General features: G+C 35.7%; 1 protein-coding gene across 8 annotated transcripts; it reads left to right on the forward strand.

Moving 5' to 3' along the window:
- The first annotated feature begins 1,369 nt into the window (after nt 1–1,369).
- Nucleotides 1,370–19,242, forward strand: LOC131165495 (probable ubiquitin-conjugating enzyme E2 33). 8 transcript variants are annotated; one of them, XM_058123367.1, is made up of 12 exons: nt 1,441–1,740; nt 4,614–4,720; nt 4,890–4,955; nt 5,276–5,352; nt 5,618–5,672; nt 8,900–8,938; nt 9,048–9,111; nt 9,212–9,273; nt 9,604–9,643; nt 9,754–9,781; nt 18,424–18,515; nt 18,656–19,242. In XM_058123367.1, exons 4-12 carry the CDS (start codon nt 5,296–5,298, stop codon nt 18,945–18,947), a joined length of 729 nt encoding a protein of 242 aa, XP_057979350.1. In that variant the 5' UTR covers nt 1,441–1,740; nt 4,614–4,720; nt 4,890–4,955; nt 5,276–5,295; the 3' UTR covers nt 18,948–19,242. The 8 variants fall into 8 exon arrangements, with proteins under 8 accessions (XP_057979351.1, XP_057979342.1, XP_057979344.1 ...); XM_058123363.1 differs by having other exon boundaries at nt 1,445–1,740; nt 4,890–5,112; nt 5,213–5,352; XM_058123362.1 differs by having other exon boundaries at nt 1,445–1,740; nt 5,213–5,352.
- The last annotated feature ends 6,477 nt before the right edge of the window (nt 19,243–25,719 follow it).

Genomic DNA, 25,719 nt, shown 5'->3' on the forward strand with positions numbered 1-25,719 from the left:
TCTAGTTTTAGGAGATAATGAGAAGGTAACATTATTTTTTCAAATTTCTTATTTAATCATGATTTATAAATTTTGCAACTAAAAAATAATTTCTGAGATTGAGGATATTTTTAGAACAAGAAGAGAAAAAAAGAAGATTAAAAATTATTCTATTCTCTTAATTAATAGTAGGAGTCACGAGCATGAGTCCACAAGCAATGCACATGTTTCTCAACTTAGCTACAAATAATTTATATGGTGTGCACAAAAAATTAAGAGAGCCATGTTGATTATTTGTAATCACGTATTATATTTAGTTTTACTAAATTGCTTGATAAATAAAATATATATTTTTAACAAAATTTATAAAATAAGAGAACATTTTTGAAATATTAAAAATAATCATGCTTTCTTTAGCTAATAGTAAAGATAAATAAAAAAACCCCTCATAAATAGCTGATAATGTAACCCCCCTTTTTTCTCCTATGTTTCCTTAGAGGGTAGTGTATATTCTAAGTGTATTTGTGAAGATAAAGTTTATAATTTGAATTTTAAATTACATAAAGTTAAGCCCTTATTTGGAGTTGCACAGATTTGAATAAAATGTTTATATAAAATTGTATTAAAAAATTTTCAAATTCACCCAAATTCAAATCCAAATCCAAATCCAAATCCAACGTTCGAAATTCACACTTCCAAATACAACAAAAATCTAATTGAATACCCCCAGGGCTGAGCTCAGTTGGCAGAGCGGACTTCGGGCGTTTCCTTTCACGAGGTGAGCCTAATCCTGGCACCCCGGGTTCGAGTCTGCTGCTGGGCGCCTGAAATTTGCATCTCTGTGGTGTGTGGGGCTGCACTGCAGGGCGTGGGATTAGTCGCTGGCCGGTGCGACGGACCGTAAAACGGACGTCGTTGACGGTAGGTGGATACCCGGGACGAACCCAAAAAAAAAATCTAATTGAATAAATATGATATTTATCAATTATCACAAGCCCCCAAAATGATTTATATATTTAGATGTGCTTTGGATTTTATTCACGAGGTTAAAAACTTGACAGGTGGAACTTGGAAAAACGAGTTTCTTTTAGGTCCCGCTTTGAAACTCAGAAAATATTAAAAAAGGGGAAGAAAAATATCAAAAAATCCTTATTTTCATGCTTTGTTATAATAAAAAAGAAAAAAAAGGAAAATATATTAAATTTATAAACAAAATTTTAATTTCACACATCAGTAATATTTATTTTTTAATAAATTTTAATTATATTAAAATAAATTTTTATTTTTAATAATATCTCCTAAAGAAGAAAAATATAAAAAAAAAATAAATTTCTCCTTTAATTTTCTTTCCTTTTCTTTTCCTCCCTAAAATCTTTAATCCAAACCCTAAGAAACGTAACGTAAGTAGCGGAGTCGATTCGAGTCCGAAATTCCGGGTACGGGTTAGACCATTACGTGGCACAGTGGGTGTGGCCCGGAGGACCCGACTAAAACACATCGGAGAAGGCGTGGGGCGCTCCTCTCTGCCTGCCGGTCTCTTGAGAACTCTAGACGCACCAGTGGGAAGTGTCTATCGAGGCGCGCTTAATCGCCAGAGCTCATTTGCCTCGGTCGAAGGCCTCAAATCTAAAGCCCAAATCTCGAATTCAAACCCATCTTTTGAATTTGTGCTCTTGTTGGAATCGTTTCCTCGATCAATTCATCTCTTCTTTGGTCAACAGTTGAAGATCATCGTCGCTGAGAACGGAAAAGCGATCTCAGGTGACTCTGTTTTGTGAAAAATTCATTTTATTTTGCCCTTCGTTTTTGTATTTTCGTGGTTTTAATTGTGAGAAATTTGATTTCTTTCCTCCATTTTTGGAGCTTATGTGGATGTATTTTTGTTTGGCTTGGTGGGCTTTTCGTTTGTGTTGTTGGTGATTGATCTGGGGTCGTCTGATGAGTTCTCTTGTGGACCTTCCCGTTTGATATTTATCTGTCTGAGTCGTGCTTGAATACCCTGTAATTTTGGTTACGGTAATCGTGAGATTGGAACAAAATTTTTTTGGTTGGGGGGGGGGGGTGGGTGGTGGTGCAATGAAAATCAACTCTATATGTTGGGATCGTCTTGGTGTGATTTGGAAACAATGTTACTTTGCTGGACATAGCCCTAGGTTTTGATGTTCCTAATTGGATTGCTTGCGGATCCAGTGAATGTAGGGCTTGTTCCTCCAGTAAAGTTGACGTCCTATTTCGTGCTTCTCAGTCCCAATTCATACCTGGATTGGTTGGAAAGACCTTCATGGGTTTGATTAAAGGAGTTAGCCCACCTGCAGTAGCCTTCTTCATTTATTCATACCTAATTGTGATGTAATGGGCTGTGCTCTGTGCTTCGGCTGAGGGGCTGTTGGAAATTTTTTTTCTAGTTGACATATTTGTCTGGTGGTGTCATTGGACGTAATCATGTGTTTCCTCTTTTTTTTTTAAGAAAACATTGAAGATATTGTATTTTACAGGATTTTTTTTGCCCGGGGGGGGGGGGGGGGGGTTTAAAATTCTGACGATAACATATGAAGTTCTCAGCCTGGGGAAGAGGCAGGTTGACAAGATTCCACCACTTGTCCAAAAGCAAGCTAATCGGTGGTTGCGGCATGAGGCAAATGATGGTCCATATTGTGACATAAAATTTGGGGAAAAATAAACAATGTTAATTCACACCGACAAACTATTTCACTGATTACGTCTGTGGGGCAGCAAATTTGTAAATTTTTATGAGTGATTTAGTAGAACCAATTTTTGATTTATGGTATTTATTTGCTATGGATAGATATAAATAATTGATGAACTTTATGTGTATATACAAGTGATGAACTTTATATGTCAAGTAGAAGATTGGAAATCAAAATCTAAATGATGGTTTCTAGGTTTTCATCCAACATTTGTTCGTGACTATTGTATTGATTTGAGAGGAAAGCCAATTCTTTTGTTTCTATTTTGTTGGCTGCAAAGTCATTCTTGTTAGTTGTTAGCTAAAAAATGCTTGGGCAGGTAAGAGTATGAGGCAAGGGTGGATTTGATATCTTTGCAATAGAGTTCCTCATGCCATCATGGGGGCCTATTTGGTGAGAGAGGTATTGGAGAACTTTTTGAAGGGTTAAGAGCCTTCAATTGAGAAATTTAAAAGAAGGGTGTTCTTTTTTGTTTGCAACGGGGCCCCCCCCCCCCCCCCCCCCCCCTGCGCGATGGAAGGGAAATATGCTTTCTTACTTGAGTGTGTGTTTTTTTTTAAAAAAATAATTTTTAAAATTTTTCAATTTTTAAATTTTTTGATTTATGATTTTTGACTTTTGATTTTTGATTTTTTTTTCATATTTTGGATACTTTGCCTCTGTTAGGCTGTTGTTGTTTTTGATATTTCTTTTCTCTGTAGTTTTATTTGTGTACAATTGATTGTACCTCTTGATGCTTTTAATGGCATACACTTGCGTATCAAAAGATTTATTTCTTTTCTTGTTATTGTGCCAATTGAAGTCCCTAATATGTTGTGGGAGCTTTCTGTACTGCATATTTCATTTTTTTAATCACTTAAACTGCTGGGGCTTTAATGGGGATAATGGATCATTGATAAAGGGGACCTTTTCTCTTTGATTAGAATCATATAAAATTTATAATATGCATGAACCTTAAGACATATTTGACCATAATTTTACCATGTCCCGCTCAAAATTTGTTCAAATATTCCAACTTAGGCTTCCGAATTGAGGTCTGCATCTTCTCTTTCATTAAGGTTTATGTCTGTTGGGTGGATCTTCACCCTGATTTTCTTTCTTGTTTCCCTTTTCTGGGTTTGCCAGGTCGATGTTAATTGTTAATTGGAAGCTCTGTGCCAATGACTTGTTACAAGCATGTGCATGTCTTCTCTGAGTCCAGTCTTTATCAAATTGATATGGAGCTATTTGACTAAGACACTGATTTTTAAAAAATAATTCCTGTCTACTTGTGTGATTGGATGGCTTCGTTGCCTTAATTTTTTGATTGTGTTTTGTTTTTGTTTTTTTTTTCTCTGTTCTTTTTTTTGTTATTCTGGCCCTGTTCAATTCTACTTTTATCTCTGTAAAGGTTTTTCTGTAAAGATTTTTTTTTCCCATCTCTCTCTCTCTTCTCCCCAACAGACGGCAAAACATATGCATATGAATTTGGCCTTTGCACAAATTTTGTTCTCTTTTGAAATCAGTTTTCTTGTATCCATGTCATAATAAAAGGTTTTCATATATATAGTTGTCAAGTTGGATACTTGATATAATGTCTGTTATGTGATGCATTTTATAAGCAAAACTATTTGCACTGCCAGGTGCCAATGCATATTGCATATTAATTGTGTAGTATGATAAACGTGCTATAAATGATGTGGAACATTTAGTGTATGGTCAATATGAGGGGTAAGTACAGTATGCATGTTTGTTTGTGTTTTGCAATTTTAGAGTGAAGTTAATGTTATTGTTTGAAAGATTTTCAAAATTTTTTTCTTTTGCTTCTTTCGCCTCGTGTAAAAAAATATTTTTATACTATTATAATCTAATGCCATTGACTCATTTATCTAAGTAATCCTAACCGTTTGCCTTTTTTCTTTTTTTTAAATATGAAAATTTTTAAAGGGCACATCGAGGATATCTCATCTAAGGCAAAACTTTGGAACTTGGATCTTTGTGTGTTGGAAGTTGGAACTTAACCATACATGATGTGATCCATAATTATAAGACAAGTAAATAACTGATGTTATTCTGTGTCTTTTCATTCCTCAAATAAAGGATTTCCAATCCATGATATATGGGATATGGCCAACTTCATAAAAATGTCGATTAGCTTTTCATCATTCTTCTACCTGCTAAATTTTCCTCACGAAAAAAGCTTTTGTTTCTTTTTTGCAACAGATGGGCAAGATTAGTTTTCATATTGTCAAGTATTCTTTTGAATAGAGGGTGGGCCTTGGATCCACGGTAAGGTTGCTGCTTTGTTACTGGTTGGTCTTGGGTTTGAGTCCAAGGAAACAGCCTTTCTGCATAAAGGCTGGGGTAGGGCTGCGCACAGTGTGATGACCCCCCCACCTCTTGGCAGAGCAGGGAGCTTTGTGGCCTGACGGCACCCCGTTTTTAAGTATTATTTTGAATGATAAATGTTATGACACTGAAATTTTATTTGTTGAACAGTTTCTAACCTAATTTATAGTCATCTTACCATTTCTTTTGTTTATCAGCCTAAAAAATCGTAGTTTTGGTGGTCAAAGAAATAAAAAGGCATATTCTCAACTTTGTTTTAGTTCCATTTGGACGCTGTGAGATGGCGGACAAATCCTGTATTAAGCGCCTTCAGAAGGAATACAGAGCACTTTGTAAAGTATATTTTCTACTTAACTGTTTCCTTTATTGCGTCAAAAGCAATAAGTTCATAATATTGTATGATATATTTCCTTAATGTTCACAGTAAATATCTTCCTATTTTATCTATTTACCATTGTCTTGCTAATTATACTGGAGTTTTTGCAATATTTTGATGCTGCTTGAGATTTTTAAATATTTTTTGGTTTTGTTTTTTCTTATGCTGGATCTTCTTTCCTCTTGTGTTACCAGTGACATTAACTCTGCCTTTTGTAATCTTGTAGGAACCAGTTCCACATGTAGTTGCCCGCCCTTCCCCGAATGACATTCTAGAGTGGCGTAAGTTGCATTTCTATATTCATTTCTTCAATGAATTTCTTGCTTACAATGTCTACTCTAGAATCTAGATGTGTAGCATGAGAAAGGGAAGAAAAGACCTCTTTGTTCTTGTAAGATTTCACGTTGTTGAACAAATGTATAATGTCTAGTATATCATGTTTGTCTATCAAATAAGTGGTATTTAGACTTTAAATCTAATGATTAACAGGTGGGGACTGTAGAATATTGTATATTGCTTATCTTTTCGTTTTTAACTTCCGGCAGAGAAGCAGGAATTTTGGGATGATCATCGGAATGGTAGGACCTTAAATAATATATTTTTGGTTTATGCATAATCGTGAATTCCAAAGCAAGCTATCAAATTAAATCTTTTGGCATCATGCAAACAATGTTGTGGGATGGATCATGTGAACTCGTAAAGACTGGCAAAAGGACACCCTTGATGTGTACAAATTTTAATTCATCATGTTAATAAAAATATTCATGCATAAAAAGAAACAGTTTGTATGGTAGAAATATAATTTGTGCATCATGAGATTAATGAACATACTTCTAAAGTCATTTGTAGAACTTTTGCATATTTACAAACATTAGGTTTGTTTGGTATAATTGTAAAAAAATTATGGAAATGAAAACAAACAAAAATTGAAAGCCAAAAACTAAAACTAAAAACTGAAGCTAGCAGCCTATTTGCGTATTATTTTCAAAACTAAAAAAAATTGAAATGATTTATGTTTATTTATCCTTTAACCATTTAAAAATTAAAAATTTGATTAAAAAAATAAAAATGCAAAAGTATACAATTTAGAATAGATTATAAAAAGAATAGAATGAATTGCAATTATTTTTATTTAATTATTATATTTATAAACTCACTTTTCAGTGCTCCAAGAACAATCCTTACACACGACAATTGAACATTGGTTAAAATGATTTTTGGAATGATTTTCCCCAAATTTGTAGTAATTTTATGGATACTTTTATTTAATAATGTTTAAAATTTACATGGTCATTTTGTTTTATTTTTAATTAAAAATTATGTATAGAATGAATGATTTAATCACAAAATTCAATTTTGGATATTAAAACACTAGCAACAGGTTGCCACAATAACTGGGTTCGGTTTTTGTGAAGACTGACAATAAAAAAAGAAAACTAAAAACATAAACAAAAGCTCATAACCTGTTTCTTTGCTTTAGAAGAAAGAAAACAAAAACAGAAAACAGAAATGATACCAAACAGCCCCTAAACTCTTACTTTTTTTTTTTAAATACATAAAATAGTGAAAAAGAAAGAAAGAACAATTGTAAGATATCTGGGGGCAGTGCTCCATTGTTTTGAAAATTGTAATATAATTATTTGTATAGGTTTCTAGCAGATACTTTTGGAAATATTGAAGGGAACATCAAAAAAGGGTTTCCCATTATATATTACTATAAATTTTAACTTGTTAGTTGCCACTTAATTGCTGGCTTATTTGATCAGTTCACATTCATGGTTTTGTCATTGTGGGCTGATTGATTGACTGTTGCTTGGTTGGGGATGTTTCTTGGGATGGCCTCAAATGGAATGAAAAAATGGTATATTCTCATCCCTTTTATTCTAAAAGACTAAAACGTGATGTATGCAGTAGGGCGTGCTATAGTTATCTTATGAATTGAACCAATGTTAGCTAGAGTTTGGTGCATTCCTAGTGTGCAGCATGGGTATGGATACATAAAGAACTTTGCAGCCAATTATATTTGTCTATATCTTTAAAATTAATGCAATCAAACATTTGGCCATTTCATTTTTTGATTTAGGCAGGAGGAAAAATAGGTCAGCCTTTTGGAGATGTGGGTTATATGATGTGTTGGTATTTGGATGGATGGGAACACTCGCATTTTGAAGAGGAAGATTTCTTGGTTTTGGTTTGGGATAAGATTCAGTATTTGGCTTCTTTTTTGTTGCTGCAGGTTGTTCGAAGGAATGTGTTTTGAGGATATCTAATGTGATTGGTTGGCTGTTTTGTATTGACTGTTATTTACCTGTTATTTTCTATTTTAGTTCTCTCCATATTTTTAGGAGGATTCCTTATTCTCCTTTTTTTTTGTACATCCTTACTTAGCGATACTTCTGTTTTTCGGTCAAAAGATGTTTTTTGTTATTTAATTAAATCAGTGATGGTAATTGACTGAATTTTTAAATTTGGTATACCTTTTAGAAATAAAAATCAAATTTGGAAAGTGAAGGATCACAAGGGATTAATATCCAAGTTAAATATAGAAATTAAAGCAGTTATATTGATGTTTCACACCATAAGGCACTTAAAAATATTTTATCTTGCAAGCTTGATTTGAGATGTCTTTTATCTATTGCTTTCAAGGCCTGTAAAGAGAGTGCCTAATCATTATTCAATGTATAAGATCACAACAAAACAACCTCCATAAATGATCCTGAAGGCGAAGCTACATGCCTCTTTTTCTGTCCTCACCTCTTTCCAATTTCTCTCTTGCACTCACTTTCTCTTTGGGCTATGGCACTGTTGATTGCATGATTAGGTGAAGTCTCGTAGATGAAGGTGATATTAATGACCGAATGAGTCTCTATCTCATTTTATTTGATATCTTTGCTGTCAATTGGTCTTGATAAACTCTGTGGTCTTCAGAATTGGAAATCCTGGTTGCAAAGACACCTTGAATGGAGTTGCATGATCTGGATGAGTGTTTTAAGGGTATGGAGGCCTTAGAAACATTTGAGTCAAACAACCTGCCGTTATCTGAAGAAAATATTTATATTGCAAGGAAGCTGCAGTGTTTCTGAATGAGCTAGTTACTATTTGCAGATTTGTATCAGCGTATTTGAATGATTTTCTATATTGACGAAATGGTCCCATCTGCTACTTACATCTTTTTGAAGCACGAGCTAAGGAAAGGATATTTGTGCTGTTGTTGATCTTATACTTGTAGAGTTTCTGACTAACACAAAATTCCAATTTCTACCTAAGGGAGTCTTGTTTTGATAACATAGCTTCATTTATTTTTGCTGCAAAATATATGATGAGTAAATATCCTATTTGGTCTAGTTTAACTATAGCTAACTTGGGGTGATCATTGCAGTGGAGTTATTTTTATCCTTGTTAATTATGGCATCCAATAATCATATTTTCACTTGCTAATCAACTTATTGTTATGTCATTTATATGATCGTTCCTAACCTTTGTTTATACACCTAATTTGATGTTCTAGATTATGTGTTGGAGGGCAGTGAAGGAACTCCTTTTGCAGGTTTTTTCAATTTGTGTTTTCATTTGCTGGTTCATTCCCATCATTGATTCCGAATTTTTTTTTTTTTTAAACTGTGTTCATAAAAAATTCTTTTATTCATTATGATAAGGTGGATATTACTATGGAAAGATCAAGTTTCCTCCAGAGTATCCATTTAAACCTCCTGGGATCAGGTAGTGTGCATTTTGGCTACTTAATATTTTAGGATAAACTTCTCTTGTACTTTCAGTGGCAGTTGCTCCTAACTTCTGATTGTTTTATGCTTCCTTGTAGCATGACTACTCCCAATGGACGATTTATGACACAAAAGAAAATATGCCTTTCTATGAGCGATTGTAAGTTTTTTGGAGTTTCATCAGTAGACGGGGGTGAAGCCACTAAGCCAGGGCTAGGGTGCAATATAATCTGAATTGAAAGATAAGAGGATCACACCATCAAATAGGAAGACAATTTTTATTTTAAAATTTTTTTGTAGTCTTCCATATATATATATATATATATATATATATATATATATATATTTTTAACTATATTCTCCTTAAAAAAATTGAAAATAAAGGTTAAAATTGCTCCCCGTATACTGTATGTGGCTTCACCCATGTCGGTAGAAAATCTGTCCTATCTTTGATAGATGATGTTATTTTTGCCTCGTCTCTTTTCTCCAGTTCATCCAGAAAGTTGGAACCCAATGTGGTCAGTTTCAAGGTGAAGCAAATCTAAACTAATAGTCATTGCTATTGATAAAAAGTGTAGAATTGCCATTCCTTGCAAAGTTTTTTGTGTCCTGCACTAACTTGTTCGTTGCATAAATGCAGCATTCTAACTGGGCTTCTGTCATTCATGGTGAGTTCTTCTTGGTGTTATGTGTGCGTGCCTATATATATAAATATGTATTATATTATATAATTCATGAGACTATACATTGCCTATTTTGTTTTTTTTTCTTCCCTCCTTTTTGAGTTTTCCTATTTTTTATTGTTAGATAACACGCAATTCTTGAATTTGTAGCTGAACATGTTGTTTTGTGGACTTCTTGATATTGTTATATGGCTTGTTAGCATGTTAAAATCTGGACTTTCAAGCACTGGGACCAGACATCCAATTACATTATTGCATTTGGGTCATGGAACAGAATGAGCTGGGAATGGAATAGAATTTGATGACTTACAGATCTTCTTTTGGATTGAAAAAGAAGACAATTTTATTAAACCTGAGAAATGGATTACATGATTGGAGGGCTGAGTCCTCCTCAACCTACTAGAAAAGCTGAAAAGAAACCAAAAAGCGGTGCGGAAAAAACCAAAGAAGGAAAAAGCAGAATACAATCCAGAACTCCACTGGGGGAGTGCTGCCTTCCAATCTCTAGTAAGGCCTGACAGTGGAAGAACCTTAAAGAAACCCAAAGAGTGCACCCACAAGGAGGCTAGGAAAGTTGCCCTATCCTGCAAAAGCCGTGAGCAGGTAGATCAACTTCTGAAAATCCTGTATTCCTTTTAATCCACACGGTCCAAAGGATAGAAAAAATAGCCGCCCGCCTTTGAGCTCTGCCATTTATCTTCTTTCCAAAACCCCTGAAATTAACCAAAAGCAAATCTTTCACCTTTCTGGAGCCACCTGCTCTTTCCCTGCCAAACAGAAAGGGCATTCCAAAGCTGTGATGCGACCTTACAATGCACAAAGAGATGAACAATTGACTCACTATTTTCATAACACATGAAGCACATATTAGGACTAAGAGCCATATAGGGTCTTCTCCTTTGAAGCATATAATGCGTGTTGATCTTTTCCAAGATCATGGTCCAAACAAAAGCCCGAATCGTCCCTGACACTTTAGCCCACCAAAGCAAGCAGTTCCAAGGAAAAGGGTTAGGGCTATGGGTTTTCAAAAGGTGAAATAAAAAAGATTCACTAGTAAATATGCTTGAGGAATCCCCCTCCCACACTCTCTCATCCTCACTAGAAGAATGAATGTGTTGGTCCAACAAGGAAATAAGGTTAGTGAGGTCAACAACCTCTCTTTCATTAAGATTCCTAGAAAAATGGAAATCTCAAGAAGAAAGTCCCTCAGAAGAAAGTGAAAGAACTAATAGAAGCATTATGAAGAGAACCAGATTAGAAAGACGAGGAACTTTAACATCGACGAAGTCTCCCCCTCCCATGCATTTCCCCAGAAACGGACTCTTTTGCCATTACCCACTTTGAACCGAATAAGAGGAAAGAATTGATTAGCTACTTGAGAGAAAAATTTCCAAGGACAAGTGTGAGGAGTAATGCTGCTGCTTCTCGTCTCGCACTCATTCTGTTTGATCCTATACTGACTCTTTATCACCTTATGCCAAAGGGAATGTAGTTTCTAGAGGGAGCCAAGCTATTTATCTATAGGATAGATGTTCTTAGATACCACATTCCCGAAATTACGCATCAGTCTCTCTAAGGACTTGGCAACTCTAGAGGGAACTCTAAACAAAGAAAAATGATTAACTAAAATATTTGAGAGAGAAGCACTTATGAGAGTGGCACAAACCCCTAGGGGAAAAAAAGCCCATAAGCCCTCTTCCAACCCTCCAACCTCCGCCATTTTTCCAGTATGGATCTCAAAAGCTTTTGGAGTTCAGATTACCTCCAAGGGTAAGGCCGAGATAATTAAGGGGCCATTGAATGGATTCACAGCTAGCACTCAATTTGAAATTCTGAAGAAGTCCTCTCACCCATGTTAATGCCAGCTACACCAAAAATGTTGGACAAGTTGATATTAAGACCCGAGATCTTTCCAAAGATTTTGAGCAACAGAATAGCTTTCCTGAACTTTACTAAATTGTCCTCGAGGAGTAGCAGGGAGTCATTAGCAAACTTGAGATGCGAAATCTCCACATTCTCCCTCCCCACACAAAGGCCTCTGATCAGCCCTCAAGCTTGAGCATGAAAGAACAACTTACTAAGTGTATCAACAGCTAAGGTGAACAAGAAAGGGGATAGTGGGTCCCTTGTCTAAGACCCCTAGAGGCCTTGAACCAATCTCTTGGTTGACCTTTGACAATAACAGACAAATAAGACAAAGTCAAACAACCCTTGATCCACTTTCTCCGCAGATCCACAAAGCCTTTTTTGTCCGTCATCTTATCTAAAAAGCCCTAGTTGACACTATCATAGGCTCTCTCGAAATATACTTTTGAAACAATACCCTTTCTGCCCCTCCTCAATCACGTCGTTGGCCACCAACACTGCATCTAAGATATGTCTGTCATGGATAAAGGTGGATTGAGCCAAGATGATAGTTTCCCCTAAGACAATTTTGAGTCTATTAGCAAGGACTTTAAATAGGATTTTTTTAAAGACTAGTGACAAGGCTAATTGGTCTAAAGTGGCCAACTCTTTGAGCTCCCTCCTTCTTAGGGACAAGGGTGATAAAAATTGAATTAGTGCTAATATTCACCACACCCTTATGATGAAACTCTTCAAAAAAACTTCAGGATATTTGCTTCCAACACATCCCAATTTTCTTTAAAGAAAGCCATTGAAAAACCATCTGCGCCAGGGGCCTTGTCTCCACTCTTTTCAAAAGCTGTTCTTTTAATTTCCTCAACCTCAAAAGGCTTTTCCAACCACCGAGCAGAGTTCTCCTTGATGGGATTCCAATCAAGGCCTTCCACCATCGGCCTATTTGGGATTTCCTCCGAAAAAGGGATTTATAGAAATTAGTGATCTCCCATTTGGTTTTACCCCTCACCACTTGACACAGTTCAAACTCAACTACTTGATGTAACTTTTTCTCCTCCCATTTGCAACCTTATGGAAAAAACCTGAATTGCAACCCCCCTCCTTCACCCATTTCACCCTAGAATTTTGAAACCAACTCATGTCTTCTCTCAAGAGGAGGATCCCTTACTCATTTCTAAGCTTGACCTTCCTTTCCTGCACCTACCCTCTTCCTCAAGAAGACCACACTCATCTAACCTATCTGAAGCTGCAATCTCGGAGGGAAACCCATTTTTTGCGGTTGTGACATTCCCAAAAGTCTCTGTATTCCTAGCTTTTAGCTTCAATTTTAGGAATTTCAGTTTCTTCAAGAAATTAAAACCCTCTCAACCCTCCACCAGATACTCAATACACCAACTTCTAACATTTTCATGGAGGGAAGGATGAGTTAACCGCATGTTCTTAAAATTGGAAAGAGTGGGCCCCTACTGCATAGGATTGGATTTTAAAAGTATAGGAAAGTGATCAAAGGTATGCTTGGAGAGGATTTTTTGGACAAGATGAGGGAATGCATCCTCCCATTCATTGTTGAGCAAAAGTCTGTCAATACGGGAGCAGGTCCCGCTTTTCCCAGAAGTTTCCTTGGTGAAACAACCATTATCAATAGGGATATCTCGAAGCCCGCACTCCTGAATGGAACAATCTGACTTCCTCATGGACGAAGAAGTCCTAAAACTCCCTAGGACTTCTTTAGCATTGCGAACCACATTGAAATCCTCACCTACCACCCAATGAGGGTTGCACAGACAAAAAATGTCCCTCAAATCCTCAAAGAAATGGGCCCTCAAAGAAGCAACATTCAGCCCATACACCGAAGTAAACCACAACTCCCGTACACCTCTAATATTAAGGAGAACAGAGAAGGAAAAGGACTCATCAAGGGCTTCTTACGGACGTTACTCTAGAATCCCAGTATCCCACATAATAATCTGACCCCCAGATGCCCCAACGAAGGAAGACATGCCCAGCCTCTATTTCTAATGTCTCGAAGACTTCTGATCAGGAATGAATCTACATTCTTCAGTTGAGTTTCTCGAAGGAAAAACTTCAGGACTGGATTTTGAGATGAGTTCCTTAACCACTCTTCTTTTACCCCTTCTATCTAGACCTTTCACATTCCAAGAAAGGATCTTCATTTTGTATGTAAGAAAGCCCTGGCTGGAATTCTGCCTTTATCATACTCAACTGGGGATGCCAACCTACCCAGCTCCCTCAGTTTCTTAAGCTTCATTCTATCCCCCAAATACCCTTCCCTAAGCCTAATTCTTTCTCCCTTCAAATTAACCAAAGCTCGGTACATCTCATCCTGGAGATCCTGGGGGTCAAGGTTATCCTTCTCATCCTCTAATAGGTCCAAAGAAAAAAACCCTCTTCTAGATAATTCCTAGTGCACTGAGGTGCATTTAAATTATTTTGGGATACAAAGGGAATGGGTGGACTAACCTAAATAGAGGTAATTCTATCTTGCTTGTCCTCCACAACTTTGTGACTCAGACTGCACAAGCTCAAGTTAGGAAAAATATTTGGTTCGGCTCAGGACTCCAAATTTTAAACAGAAAGAACATGGTTTAAGGGCGCCCTTGGGCTATGGTTCTCAGGGTTGAGGGCTCTGTCTGGACTCGCCCGCAAGATGGGATCTCTAATGTGAGACTCTCCTGTCCATTGCACCTATCAAGAACTCTGAGCTCGCTGTTCCTGCAGGGACGGTCAATAAGGAGCCCTTCATTGCCTAAAATAAAAATCTCTGACAGCATTTGTTTCGTCCTCTGAAGCTTCACCCCTGATGAGACTATATGTTTGCCCTTAATACTTATGCAAAAGTTTGAGTTACTCCATCCAACACAGAATTGAATGAATAGGCACATTTGGGATCATTCCTTTTTATTCATGTTATGGATTACTAAAAAAATTGTGTGGTCATTTTCTTTATGGTGATTACTACACATTTTTTTTTTTTTCAGCTAACACATCCCTATATTAAGATCATTCCGTTCGTAGTTTACTCCATTCTGCAAACCAAACATAACCTTTGACTGGGAACAAAGAAGTTATACTTTCCTCTGAATTTCTCTGATTAGTTTTTTCCGACTTTGAAACATGAATTGCTTGTGTTGAAACTGTATTCAAATACTGAAAAACAGTGGCTGTGTCCTGATGGACTTTGCAGCTGAGGTTAAATTAGAATATTTATGAAGTTAGATATGTTATTTTTTCCCAGCGCATGCGGAGTGTTAGATAAGAATGAGATGCTCGGTTGTTTTTCTTTAAAAGAAAATATTGATTCTGGAATGTTCTCCCTTTATATCTCTGGCACACAAACACACATTCACTCGCTCACTCACACACATGCGCACACACAAATCCTTGCCTTCTGCCAAGTATTTGTGATGGATGTTAATGCTTAAGATGTATCTGAATACAATTGTAAAATTTTCTCTGCCTTTTTCTCCTATTATCTTGCATAAGTGCACAAGTTGCGTGGACTTCTTAACTCAATGTGCCTGTATCCATGTATGCATTTTAAGATCCTATAATTTTTCTTGTTTCATTGTAAAATATTGTTGAAATTTTTTTTCTATTAATGTGGGGTTTACCAATAAAGTGTAGTATTTGTCAGTTATTCTGATACAATAAAAAAAAAAACCTCCAGACATGACGCTAATAGATATGCACAGGTTACAGGAAATTAAATGAAAGTTTTTGGTAAACTCACTTCAGTTTATTTTGAAATTCGGTCTGGTTTTTGTTAAGATTTTCGAAATTGTGGTTGTATTTGGTTCGTTTTAAATTTTTTAACTTACTTATCTGAACTTCCATTTTTATTTATTATTTTTATATAATATGTAAAAGAATTGGAGTTTTGCTCTCGCTATGTCTTTCCTCTCTTGTGCGAAACGATTCCAGGCAAGAGATGTCAAAGTTCATGATTCAGATCGAAGGGAAGACCTTTGATTTGAGATTGGACAAGGTGAGATATCCATTTTCTGTTTGTGCTTGAGAAAAGTCCTGCTTGGAATAGATGGATTAAACTTCTAAAAAAGAGGCAGTTCTTTGGTCTGTCAATGGTCTTCCAGATTTTGTTCGGTTGGTTAGGGGTTCTTGAAAGGTCCGAATGGGGAAGATGCTGTATTGAGTGTCGATTAAGCTCATGTTTGGAACGTCTTTAAAAATAAGCTTTTTTTCAGAAAAATACTTTTTTGAAAGTACTTGTGTCAATAAGTAGTGTTTAGTTTAGAAAAATACTTTTTTGGAAGTACTTGTGTCAATAAGTAGTGTTTTGTTACACTTAAATAAGTACTTATTTCAAAAAGCACTTTTTCAAATTACTTTTTTTAGAAAAATAATATATTCTGAAAAAATATTTTTCTAAGTACTTATAATAAGTAATCCCATACAACTTTTAGATAAGTACTTTTTTCAGAAAAGTACCTTTCAATAAGTGGTTCCAAATGATCCTAAGTAGACTTGGGCGGGGAAGTTTTTGGAGTTAGGGCTGGGATGGAATGGTAAGGTTTTCTCTGTGTTTGTTCTTGGTCGAGCAAAAGGGGTTGGCTGGTCCAACTTTGTGAGCCGCTTTGGGGAGCCCTTCTTTGCCCAGATTGTGGATTCAAGTGTTGTTGAAAGGGAAGGTAGGTGAAGAAGAAGGCAGTGAAAGCAAGTTCCAACAAGGAAAGCAGGTTACTGCGAATGGGTTAGATAAGATGTGCTATCCGGTGTGGAGCTGAGCTCATGTCGATGATACTAGGGAGCCGATGTTGGAAGATCTCCAGCAAAAGATGCACGTTCGTATTGCCCAGGCAGTTGGGTTTGCTGAAACTGCAATGGCAGCTAGGGTTTTGGATGATGGTGTAACTCAGTTGAGGCGGCTAGGGTTACGGCAGGGGAAGAGGAGGATAAAAATTCTGGGCTGGTCCCTCTAGATATTGTACTGGATATGGGCAAGTTAATGGAAAAAGGAGGAGCCTCATTTTTATATAAAATGGGCTTATTAATTGAACAGGCCCATAGTTTTTAGGGCCCTATTTTTTATGGCCAGCCCAAGGGAAAGGGTGATTGGGTCAATCATAATGGGCAGGCCCAAGATGCAGAAATGAAAAAATTGTCCGAAGAAAAGAGAAAGCACTGTAGTGAGATAGTGCCAATGATTTTAAAGAAGAATTTAGAAGGAGAGCAAGTTATTGTGAAAGACATAAATGCTAAAAGGACGGGCAATTCTTGTGATGGGGTTAGCAAAGGAAAGGAGCTAATGAAATGGGGGGAATTTGTCAGATGGTGAAAGCAATGGCCTTAAGTGAGTTTGATTGTGTGGAAGTCCGCTCATTATTGTTGGATAAAATTAAGGAACAATATGCATATGTTTCTAATTATATTGACGTTCTAGGGGACTTATCATATGTATATCCATCTCTTTTGGAATGATTGAAGGGGGTCTGTATATTTGAAAATGAGGATTTGGTTAATGAGCTGCTGCGCGAGGATGGTATTTTACCAACATCAATGGAGGAGATTTCAAGGAAGGATTTAGAAGTTCAAGATCTCATGGATAAATTGGATTTAAAGTTTTGTGATCCTAGGGGAAACTAAGTTTGTTTTTGATGGGTGTAAAAATAGAGATAAAAAAGGTCGAAGGAAGTTAGCTAACTTGAAGAGTTCAGTAAATTATGAAGGAAACGATTGAAGAGGGGGTTCCTTGTTTATTTGTTAATTTTGAATTTAAAATTTTTCATTTTATTTTATTTACGGTGTGGACTTCTTGTCCTTTTTCATTGTGACTTGTCTTTCTCTATCTAATATACTTTCTTTTATTATAAAAAAAAAAAACTTACGTAACATGTTATAGTATAATTCTTTAATAAATATTTTTTATGTCAAATTTAATATTTTAAATTTAAAAATAAGTTTAATTAATTTTTGCAGCCAGATTTTAACAGAATTCACCAACTGAACCAATTATATACGTGTTGGTTAATTCTGTTTGGTGTGATTTTTGTTGGTGATATTTTCATTAGGCTAAAATGAAATTTTGACCAATTTAGATGAAACTGCAAATGCACACCCTAGGTGCAGCATCTCTTTGATATCCACATTTCTTTTTATTGTTAGGGTGTGTGTTAAGACTCATTTTGTGTGTATATAACTGCATATTGGTAGGGGTAGAGACTGATTTGTTCTTGCCAAGTGTTTTGAGTGTCTTCCTCTACTTGGTTTTTTCCATTGCTTTAAATGTTGTGACTTTGCTGTTTGTGAACCTACAGCTGGAGATGCCCCATTGGTATTTCTTAGCCATATGTGGAAAATGTACCACAATTAATTTTTTTTTTAAATTGTGAAATAAAAAATTCTTTAATTCTTCCTCCTGCAAAACAGAATCTTAGCTGACTTTATTATGGATCTTTTGCTCAAGCCTTTTCAAATAGATCGAAAAAGTTCAACCATCCAATTTCTTTGAGATTCTGAAATTGACCCCGATAACTTTATTTATACCTAAAGATTTTGAAATTGACCTTGATAACTTTATTTATACCTTAATGTTGCATTTGGATTTTGGAAGTATGAAGTTCGGGCCTTGATTTGGATTTGGGTGGATTTGGACAAATTCAGCATATGTTTGTGTAATATTTTGTCTAAGTTCACATCAATCCAAATCCAGGCCTCTTCCAAACATAGGGTAAAAGAATATTTTAGCATTTCCAGAGTCCCTTTACCTGATTACACCTTTTGTCTTGCAGATGGACAACAGTCCTACCACTGGTAGTGTTACAACTACTGTTGCCGAGAAGCAACGCCTGGCCAAAACCTCTCTTGCTTTCAATTGTAAGAAGTACGTCCGCTACAGTGGCTTTACAGTGTTGCTAGAATTTTTGTATGCACTGGTCTATGCTTTCTGATTGTCACGAGGTTCTTTGTGAGCAGGATTCGTGACACTTTTTATGTGCATCTGACATGGGTTTCTATGCACAGCACTACATTCAGGAAAATGTTCCCGGAGTATGTAGAGAAGTACAACCAGCAGCAGCAGCAGCAGCTGATTTCTGAGCAGCTCGCCTCGGAGCAGGTATCTCCAGCACCACGCCAGGAAGGTTCCCAGCCCTTGTTGGAGAAGCTTGGAAAATCTATGCAAGAGGAACACCCAAAAAGAGTAGAAACTGTGAGGGACAAAGTAAACAAGAGGCAGCCAATCCCAACCTGGATGCTGTTGCTGCTGTTATCTATCTTTGGCGTTGTGATGGCACTCCCCCTGCTTCAACTTTGATATCTGGATCACAAAAGTGGAGAACCTCACAAAGTACTATAGGAAATACAGGCCTTTGCAATGTGGGAGAGTTTTATTTTATCTTAAAAATGGTGTTTTAGGGTTTTTCATGTATCTAACAGAACTTTGTATAGCAGGCGACACAGGAGGGTCAATTGGATAATCAACTGTTTCTTTTTTATTTGATGTTTGCAGTCAGTTTGGCAACTTTCAGACATGACATGCATGTTATGTCCATCTTTAGTCGCTGAGGGTTTCTATTTGGTAAAATGTCAGATGGTTTTCTTTGCAGAAATTCCAGGTTGCAGGCCGTGCTGGCCCAGCCCGGCCAGGCCATCGGCCATGCTAGCACTGGCCCTTGAATCAACTTATGAGCAATCGGCTTAAGAGCGTGTGAAATATCAGTTTGAACTTGTATGATGGCTTCTTGTGAACTTAACCTCACCATGAACAATGCTGTTTTGAGCAAGGGATATTTGCAAATCCAGTCATGGTTTTTGTGTAATGGACCAACTTTCTTGGACATTGTTTTATTCTGCTTATTCTAACCCAAGGAGTGAGCCTTCGGCTCATTTAAAATACCGACAAGCCCTATTTATCATGGGTGCGATGCCATCTCCTATGACAAAGCCCACAACTTCCCCAGATGAGTAGTGAGGCTCTTCAAGGATAATTTGGTTTGCGAGATATTTTAGCATTTTCAAGAACATGATTTTCACAGTTTTCGCTCCTATGCTACTTGATGTTTTTATTAGAAATTTCATTCTCATGGATATCTTCTCCAAGATTAAATTCTTTCCCATATGGTTCGTTGGATATTCATGTTCCAGAGTATTACTGACCCATTATTATGTTTATTAGAACAATATTTTATATTGTTAAACACAAGAGAGAAGGCAGTAAAAAGTTAAATAGCAATATATGTATGTTGGGGTTTTTCTTTTCCCTCATGGTTGAATTTTAAGGTTGTGAACTTAGTAAGGTACATATTGTAAGTAATTCTTTGCACTGAAAAAATATGGTTATTCTTCGTATAGTATTTTATGGTATGATACTTTTTGAATTACTCATCAAGATTTTATGTTGATCTGAAAAAAAAAAAAAACTTCCAAGGTGAGAGTATCTCATTTTTTAAGAAGTAAATGTTAGGCTTGTCTAATCAAAACATATTTTTGATAGCTATTCATATACTTGAATTCTGTGTAATTTTGAGGAAATTTGACTTGAACTAATAATCTTAAGCTGCAAATCATAAGTAATTATATAAAATATTGTATAGTTGGACAATTTAATCTAATAAAAATGAACTTTAAAAGCTATTATTTAAAAAATATATTTTTATATTGCAAATCAAATCATTCCATAAACTTTCAAGCTGCTCAATAAATCATTAATGTTCAATTTTTTATTCTTCAAAGTTCATATTTACCTTGCTTATATATATATATATATATATATATATATATATATATATATGTAACAAAAATATTAAAGAATAAATATTATTAAAAGAATGATGAAGCATTTTTTTTTTAGAGAAATGAGATGGGTAATTAATTGCATCTTTTTAAGAAAAATAGAGGCGACCAACCCAAAGAAAGTGCTGGAGAAAGAGAGTTGGATCACGTGAGAACTTTATCATATGCCAACAAAAGTCATACCACATTAAAAGCATAAACTTAAGATGCCCCTATGGCCTTGCCACGTGCTGTCCTTAGTTCTTTGTTAATATCTATCTTCGCAAATAATTATGAGAAAATAAAATAAATTCCATTGTTTTTTTTAAACTATTTTTAAGATTTAAATTTAAAGCATTAAAATAGGAGCTCAACTTCGATTATTAAGATGTTCCTCAAAAAAATTATGATAATAGATCGTAACAATAAAGTATTTTTTTTTCTAACAAACTAGCTATGAAAAAATTGAACTCTACTCATTTGTGATACTAATGTGTTGGAATGAGTTCTAAGTTGGATTAATCTTTGATTATTGGAAGCATACATAACACACATGTATAAAGGTAAATAATCTTTTATATTTCGATAATTTAATTAACAATATTTATGTGATTATCGTTTACTCTCTAAATCATTATAAATTATTATAAGTCATTTTTATGTGATCCTATAACAGTAATTGATGAGCATAAAATAGTTTCTAGAGCTAAGGAGGCAAAAAAAAAACACTTGGTATTAAAAATGTAACCTAAGATCTAACTAAGGGACAAAAGGATATAACCCTTTAAGGCTCCTACTATTGAGTACCCTCCTAGATGTCTTCCATTAGAACTCCAAGGGGAAGGTATGGGAGGGCACAAAAACTTATGTTGCATTGTTATCGTATTACTTACTCCCTCCTTCTGTCTTGACTTAAACATAAAAAAGAATGTAAGAATTAAATAGAGAAAATGTTATAGAACAGAATATACTTTAAGGTACGTTACAATGTCGTTTTCCTTAAAACATTATTTGTCTCCACTAGATTGGTGTGTATTGAGTCAACAAATACGTTTTCAGGATACAGTGAAGTCCAAAATATAATTCTCATATAAGTTTGCGTTATACACAAACGAAATCTAATTACAAACACACTTAAAAGAATTTGAAATAAATTTATGGTATTCTATTTCTGCAGAAAACAGAACCCATATTTGAAGAAGATATAAGTTGTGGAAATTTGATGTGAGAAAGGGAAGGAGAGAATGATGAAATTTCTATTAAATTCTTAGAGTGAATTCCATCTTTAAATAGACATAATTATACCTTTTCCGAAAGGTTACATCTGTTCATTTGCGAAGTAAATTTCTGAAATCGCACCAGGCATCGATCTGGTCGCGCCCTAGTCGAACCTTGGCCAACACATTCTAGAAAACTAATTTTTGTTCACGGTCAGAAGACCTTGTCACACTTCCAAGGTCTCGTGGTTGCGTCTTGGTCAAGATATTCTCGAAAGTCATTTATTCTGACTATTAGATTATTTATACGGTTCAAATCACACCACTTGATGTTATAAGATTAATTTTAAGTCATCTGATCATGATCAACGATCACGATCTTGCAACAATAAAAGCATGCAAAGTGCTAAGTGCTTGTGTGCCATCAAATTGTGCCACTAGCGCTCTACAGCCCACGCTGCGCGTGTGCTTGCGTGTGCGGGTACACACTAGCATTATCTCTTCATCAATTTTAAAAGAATATTCCACTTTTATAATTTATTAATGACTTTTCCTTTTTCACTCTTTCCAATGTGGGACAAACCCACATAACTTTAAATATATTTTAGAAAATATTTCAATATTCCCCCACTATTGATGTAGTAACCCGACCCCGAAAAAAAAAAAAAAAATATTTTGGAGAAGATATTTTGAAAAGAGATATTTTAAGATATTTATATATAAATATCTTGGAGGAGATATTTATTTAGATTACTTAAGGGCTAAGTAAGGACTTATTCTATAAATTCTCTTATCCTCTCTCATTCTCTCATTCTCTCTCTCTCTCTCTCTCTCTCTCTCTCTCTCTCTCTCATTTTCTCCCTCTCAAGGATTTATTCTATAAATTCTCTTATCCTCTCTCTCTCTCTCTCTCTCTCTCTCTCTCTCATTTTCTCTCTCTCTTTAAGATCCTTCGCCGTTCATCATCCGTTTCCAAAAACGGAGGGTACTGCGTGGATCAGAAGAGGAAACTCTACACTTTTAGTGGATCGGATCGTCGTTTCGGAGAGTTTCGAGTTTTCCCAAGAATCGAGGTAGGAATCTGATCCTAATTTTGATTGGATATTTGGATAGCAGTAGAAAACATAGTAAGGTTATGTTCTGTGGTTTTAGGTTTTCAGGATCTCGAGTTGTCATTTTGGACCGTTTTCGTACGAAATTTCATTTCGAATATAAGGTAAGGGGAATTTGATTACAACAGCATTTTTGGAAAACTAAACCGCTAAAAAGTTAGTTTATGTTATTATCTATGATTTAACTACTTATTTGTGAAATTCTACCGAGTAGAAATGCCGGTTTGACGATTTTATGGTTTTTGATAAAAACGAGGATTTCGACGTATGATCTCCAAATTTTACAAACATCTTTATTTGTGTTTATACTATAGTAGGAGAGACTCGATTCCTTTATTTATTTAGTTAAACTATGTATATTGAATTTCTATCATTTAGCGGGTTTTTGTATTAAACTTGTGTGATATATGTTGAAATGAAAATGAATGTATTTTCTATACTACTGATATAGAATATGGGAATGAAATTTCAATTTGTTATACTGACAATGTGATAAACAGAGGCTGGTGATACACCGAGCCGCATCAGTAAACAAAGAGGGGTAAACCAGGTGCAAAGACGCCGATTTGAACCCGCTGGAATTATTTCTATACTATTGATATAGATTATGGGAGATAAAATCATATTTGTATAAATTGAATTTATGATACACGAAACCACAGCTTGAGAGTCCCGGGAGGGTTGAAAAATACTTTCTTTGCAGAGTTGAAATAAACTACTGTTATATGATACGGCACGATATCGTAGCTAGATGTACACGTGCAACCACACGTACTAAACGATGTGGGTACCAAGATGGTCGGCTAGCAGGGTGAAACCATTGGCTGATATTGGGCCAATGGAGGCAGTCGGATCGTATGTAGGTACTCGGCAGTGTCTGCACGAACAGGGCATTGGACGAGTACCAGTGCACAACCCGAGCCACGGGGTAACACTGGTTATAGGGATTTTTTGCTGTTGGTCATCTGATAAATCATTAAATGGTCGAAAGACAGATGTGGGAATTTTGTAATATGAATAATGATATACCTGATGCATTACTGTATTGAAAATATTTGATTTATATTCCAGATGTTGAATGAAAATATGCATGTATGCAGTCACACACTGTTGTAACTCCTTCTTCCTTACTGAGAGGTGTCTCACCCTATCTTACAACCTTTGTTTTCAGGTCCATCCGTGCGTCGGTCCTAGTAGATAAAAGGACTAGGGAGGTTATTTTGGTTAGCTTACGTAAGCATCTAAATTTTTGTACTAAACTTGATGAAAGTCCTTTTTGGAGGGTTGTAATATGACGATTACTCTAAGTCCGAATGTATGTAAATTATGGATGTATTAGTGAACTCTGGTATAAGGCTAGTAGTAATCCCAATGGATGTTTATGTTTTTCTGCGACATTTACATCATGATTATGTATGTTTTACACCTGTATGTCCCTGTTTAGGGCGGGTTGTTTCCATATCTTGAACAGGTATAAGTATTTGATGTATGTGAGTGACACCTGAGTCCGTGTAAAGGGCCGGGTCGTTACAATTGACCTTATAGGTCATTCCCGATTTTGATAATGACAAATACTCTTTGTATTTGATGACTTTCAAGTTTGTGTGCAGGATCATACTAACTGGATCACATTGATAATATGCAGTAACTTGAAGAATTATGAAGACCCGACACACACACACACACACACACACACACACACACACACACACACACACACACACACACACACACACATATATATATATATATATATATATCATTTGTGACAACCCGAATAAAAATGGAATTTAAATAATAAATAGGAAGGAAAATGGAAAACAATAACAGAAGGGGGAAGTCGACTTCGTCGACGACATTGCACTTTGGAAGAATAACCGAGGGGAATCAGCAGCAGGGCTTCGTCGACGAATACAGGGAATTTGTCGATAAGGGCTTAAGAAAATTCGTTGACGAAGATAGGATTTGTTGATGAAGAAATACCGAGAGAGGTTTTGAGCCGACTGAATTTCATCGACGAAGACTGAATTTCGTCGACGAAATTATTAAAGGATTCGTCGACGAATGACGTGGCTCGTCGACGAATCCCCTGCTCTATAAATATCAAAATCCATATTTTTGACTTCCTAAAGAAGCTAACACTCTCCTCTCTCTCCCCCTTCGGTTTTCTCTCTCTCTCTCTCTCTCTTCGATTTCGGGCTAAATTTACGCTGGATCAACAATTTGAAGCCACCACGACGTTCTTGGGGAAGTTCTCTCCAAATCTGGCGGAGCGGATTGTTGGTAAAAGCTAGTTGGAAATCATCCTAGAGTTGAGGTAAGGCTTTTTAAGACAAATTTGGTCTCGTGATAGTTATAAGAAATGATATACACATGGAAATATTGAAGTTTAATACTAGAGGTTTTCATTTTCTGGGTATTGGTCAGGAAATCCTACAGGAGTTAAACTAGATTGTTTTGGGGGCTTTCTCAGTAGCCAAGTAAGGGGATAAATTAAGCTAGTTCTTTTGAGGAAATGTTTATATATATATATATATATATATATATATATATATATATAAACATATATAACATTTAATTTCAAGAAAGTAAATATATTTACATATATATGATTTATATTTGGGAAAATACTGTTGAAAATGATGCTATGTTGAATATGTAAAAATCTGTTAGTGTGGCATGAGTATAAAATGTTACGAAATACTATTTTATGAAATGGGATTATGATACGGATTTTTATAATGTGTAAAACTGGCATACGGGTTGAGATTTTTGTATATGGTTGTTGGCATACGGGCCGTGCTATGATGTGATTTGCCAGCGTACGGGTTGTGTTATGATTTGCTGGCGTACGAGCCGAGCTATGATAAAATGTGTAATACCGGCGTACGGGCTGATGATTTTCATGATATACGTATATATGCAAAATAACATGATTGATTTGATAATTAATGATAGGAGATATCCATGTATCACAGTTTCATTA

Source organism: Malania oleifera, chromosome 10 (genome assembly GCF_029873635.1).
Source record: "Malania oleifera isolate guangnan ecotype guangnan chromosome 10, ASM2987363v1, whole genome shotgun sequence".
Classification (NCBI taxonomy): Eukaryota; Viridiplantae; Streptophyta; class Magnoliopsida; order Santalales; family Ximeniaceae; genus Malania; species Malania oleifera.

Excerpts from the sequence above, each read along its gene's own strand:
- LOC131165495 (XM_058123368.1), top strand. The coding sequence starts at position 5,296 with ATGGCGGACAAATCCTGTATTAAGCGCCTTCAGAAGGAATACAGAGCA. Across the intron at positions 8,939-9,047 it reads TGAAGGAACTCCTTTTGCAG|GTGGATATTACTATGGAAAG; the intron begins GTTTTTTCAATT and ends CATTATGATAAG. Across the intron at positions 9,644-9,753 it reads CCAATGTGGTCAGTTTCAAG|CATTCTAACTGGGCTTCTGT; the intron begins GTGAAGCAAATC and ends GCATAAATGCAG.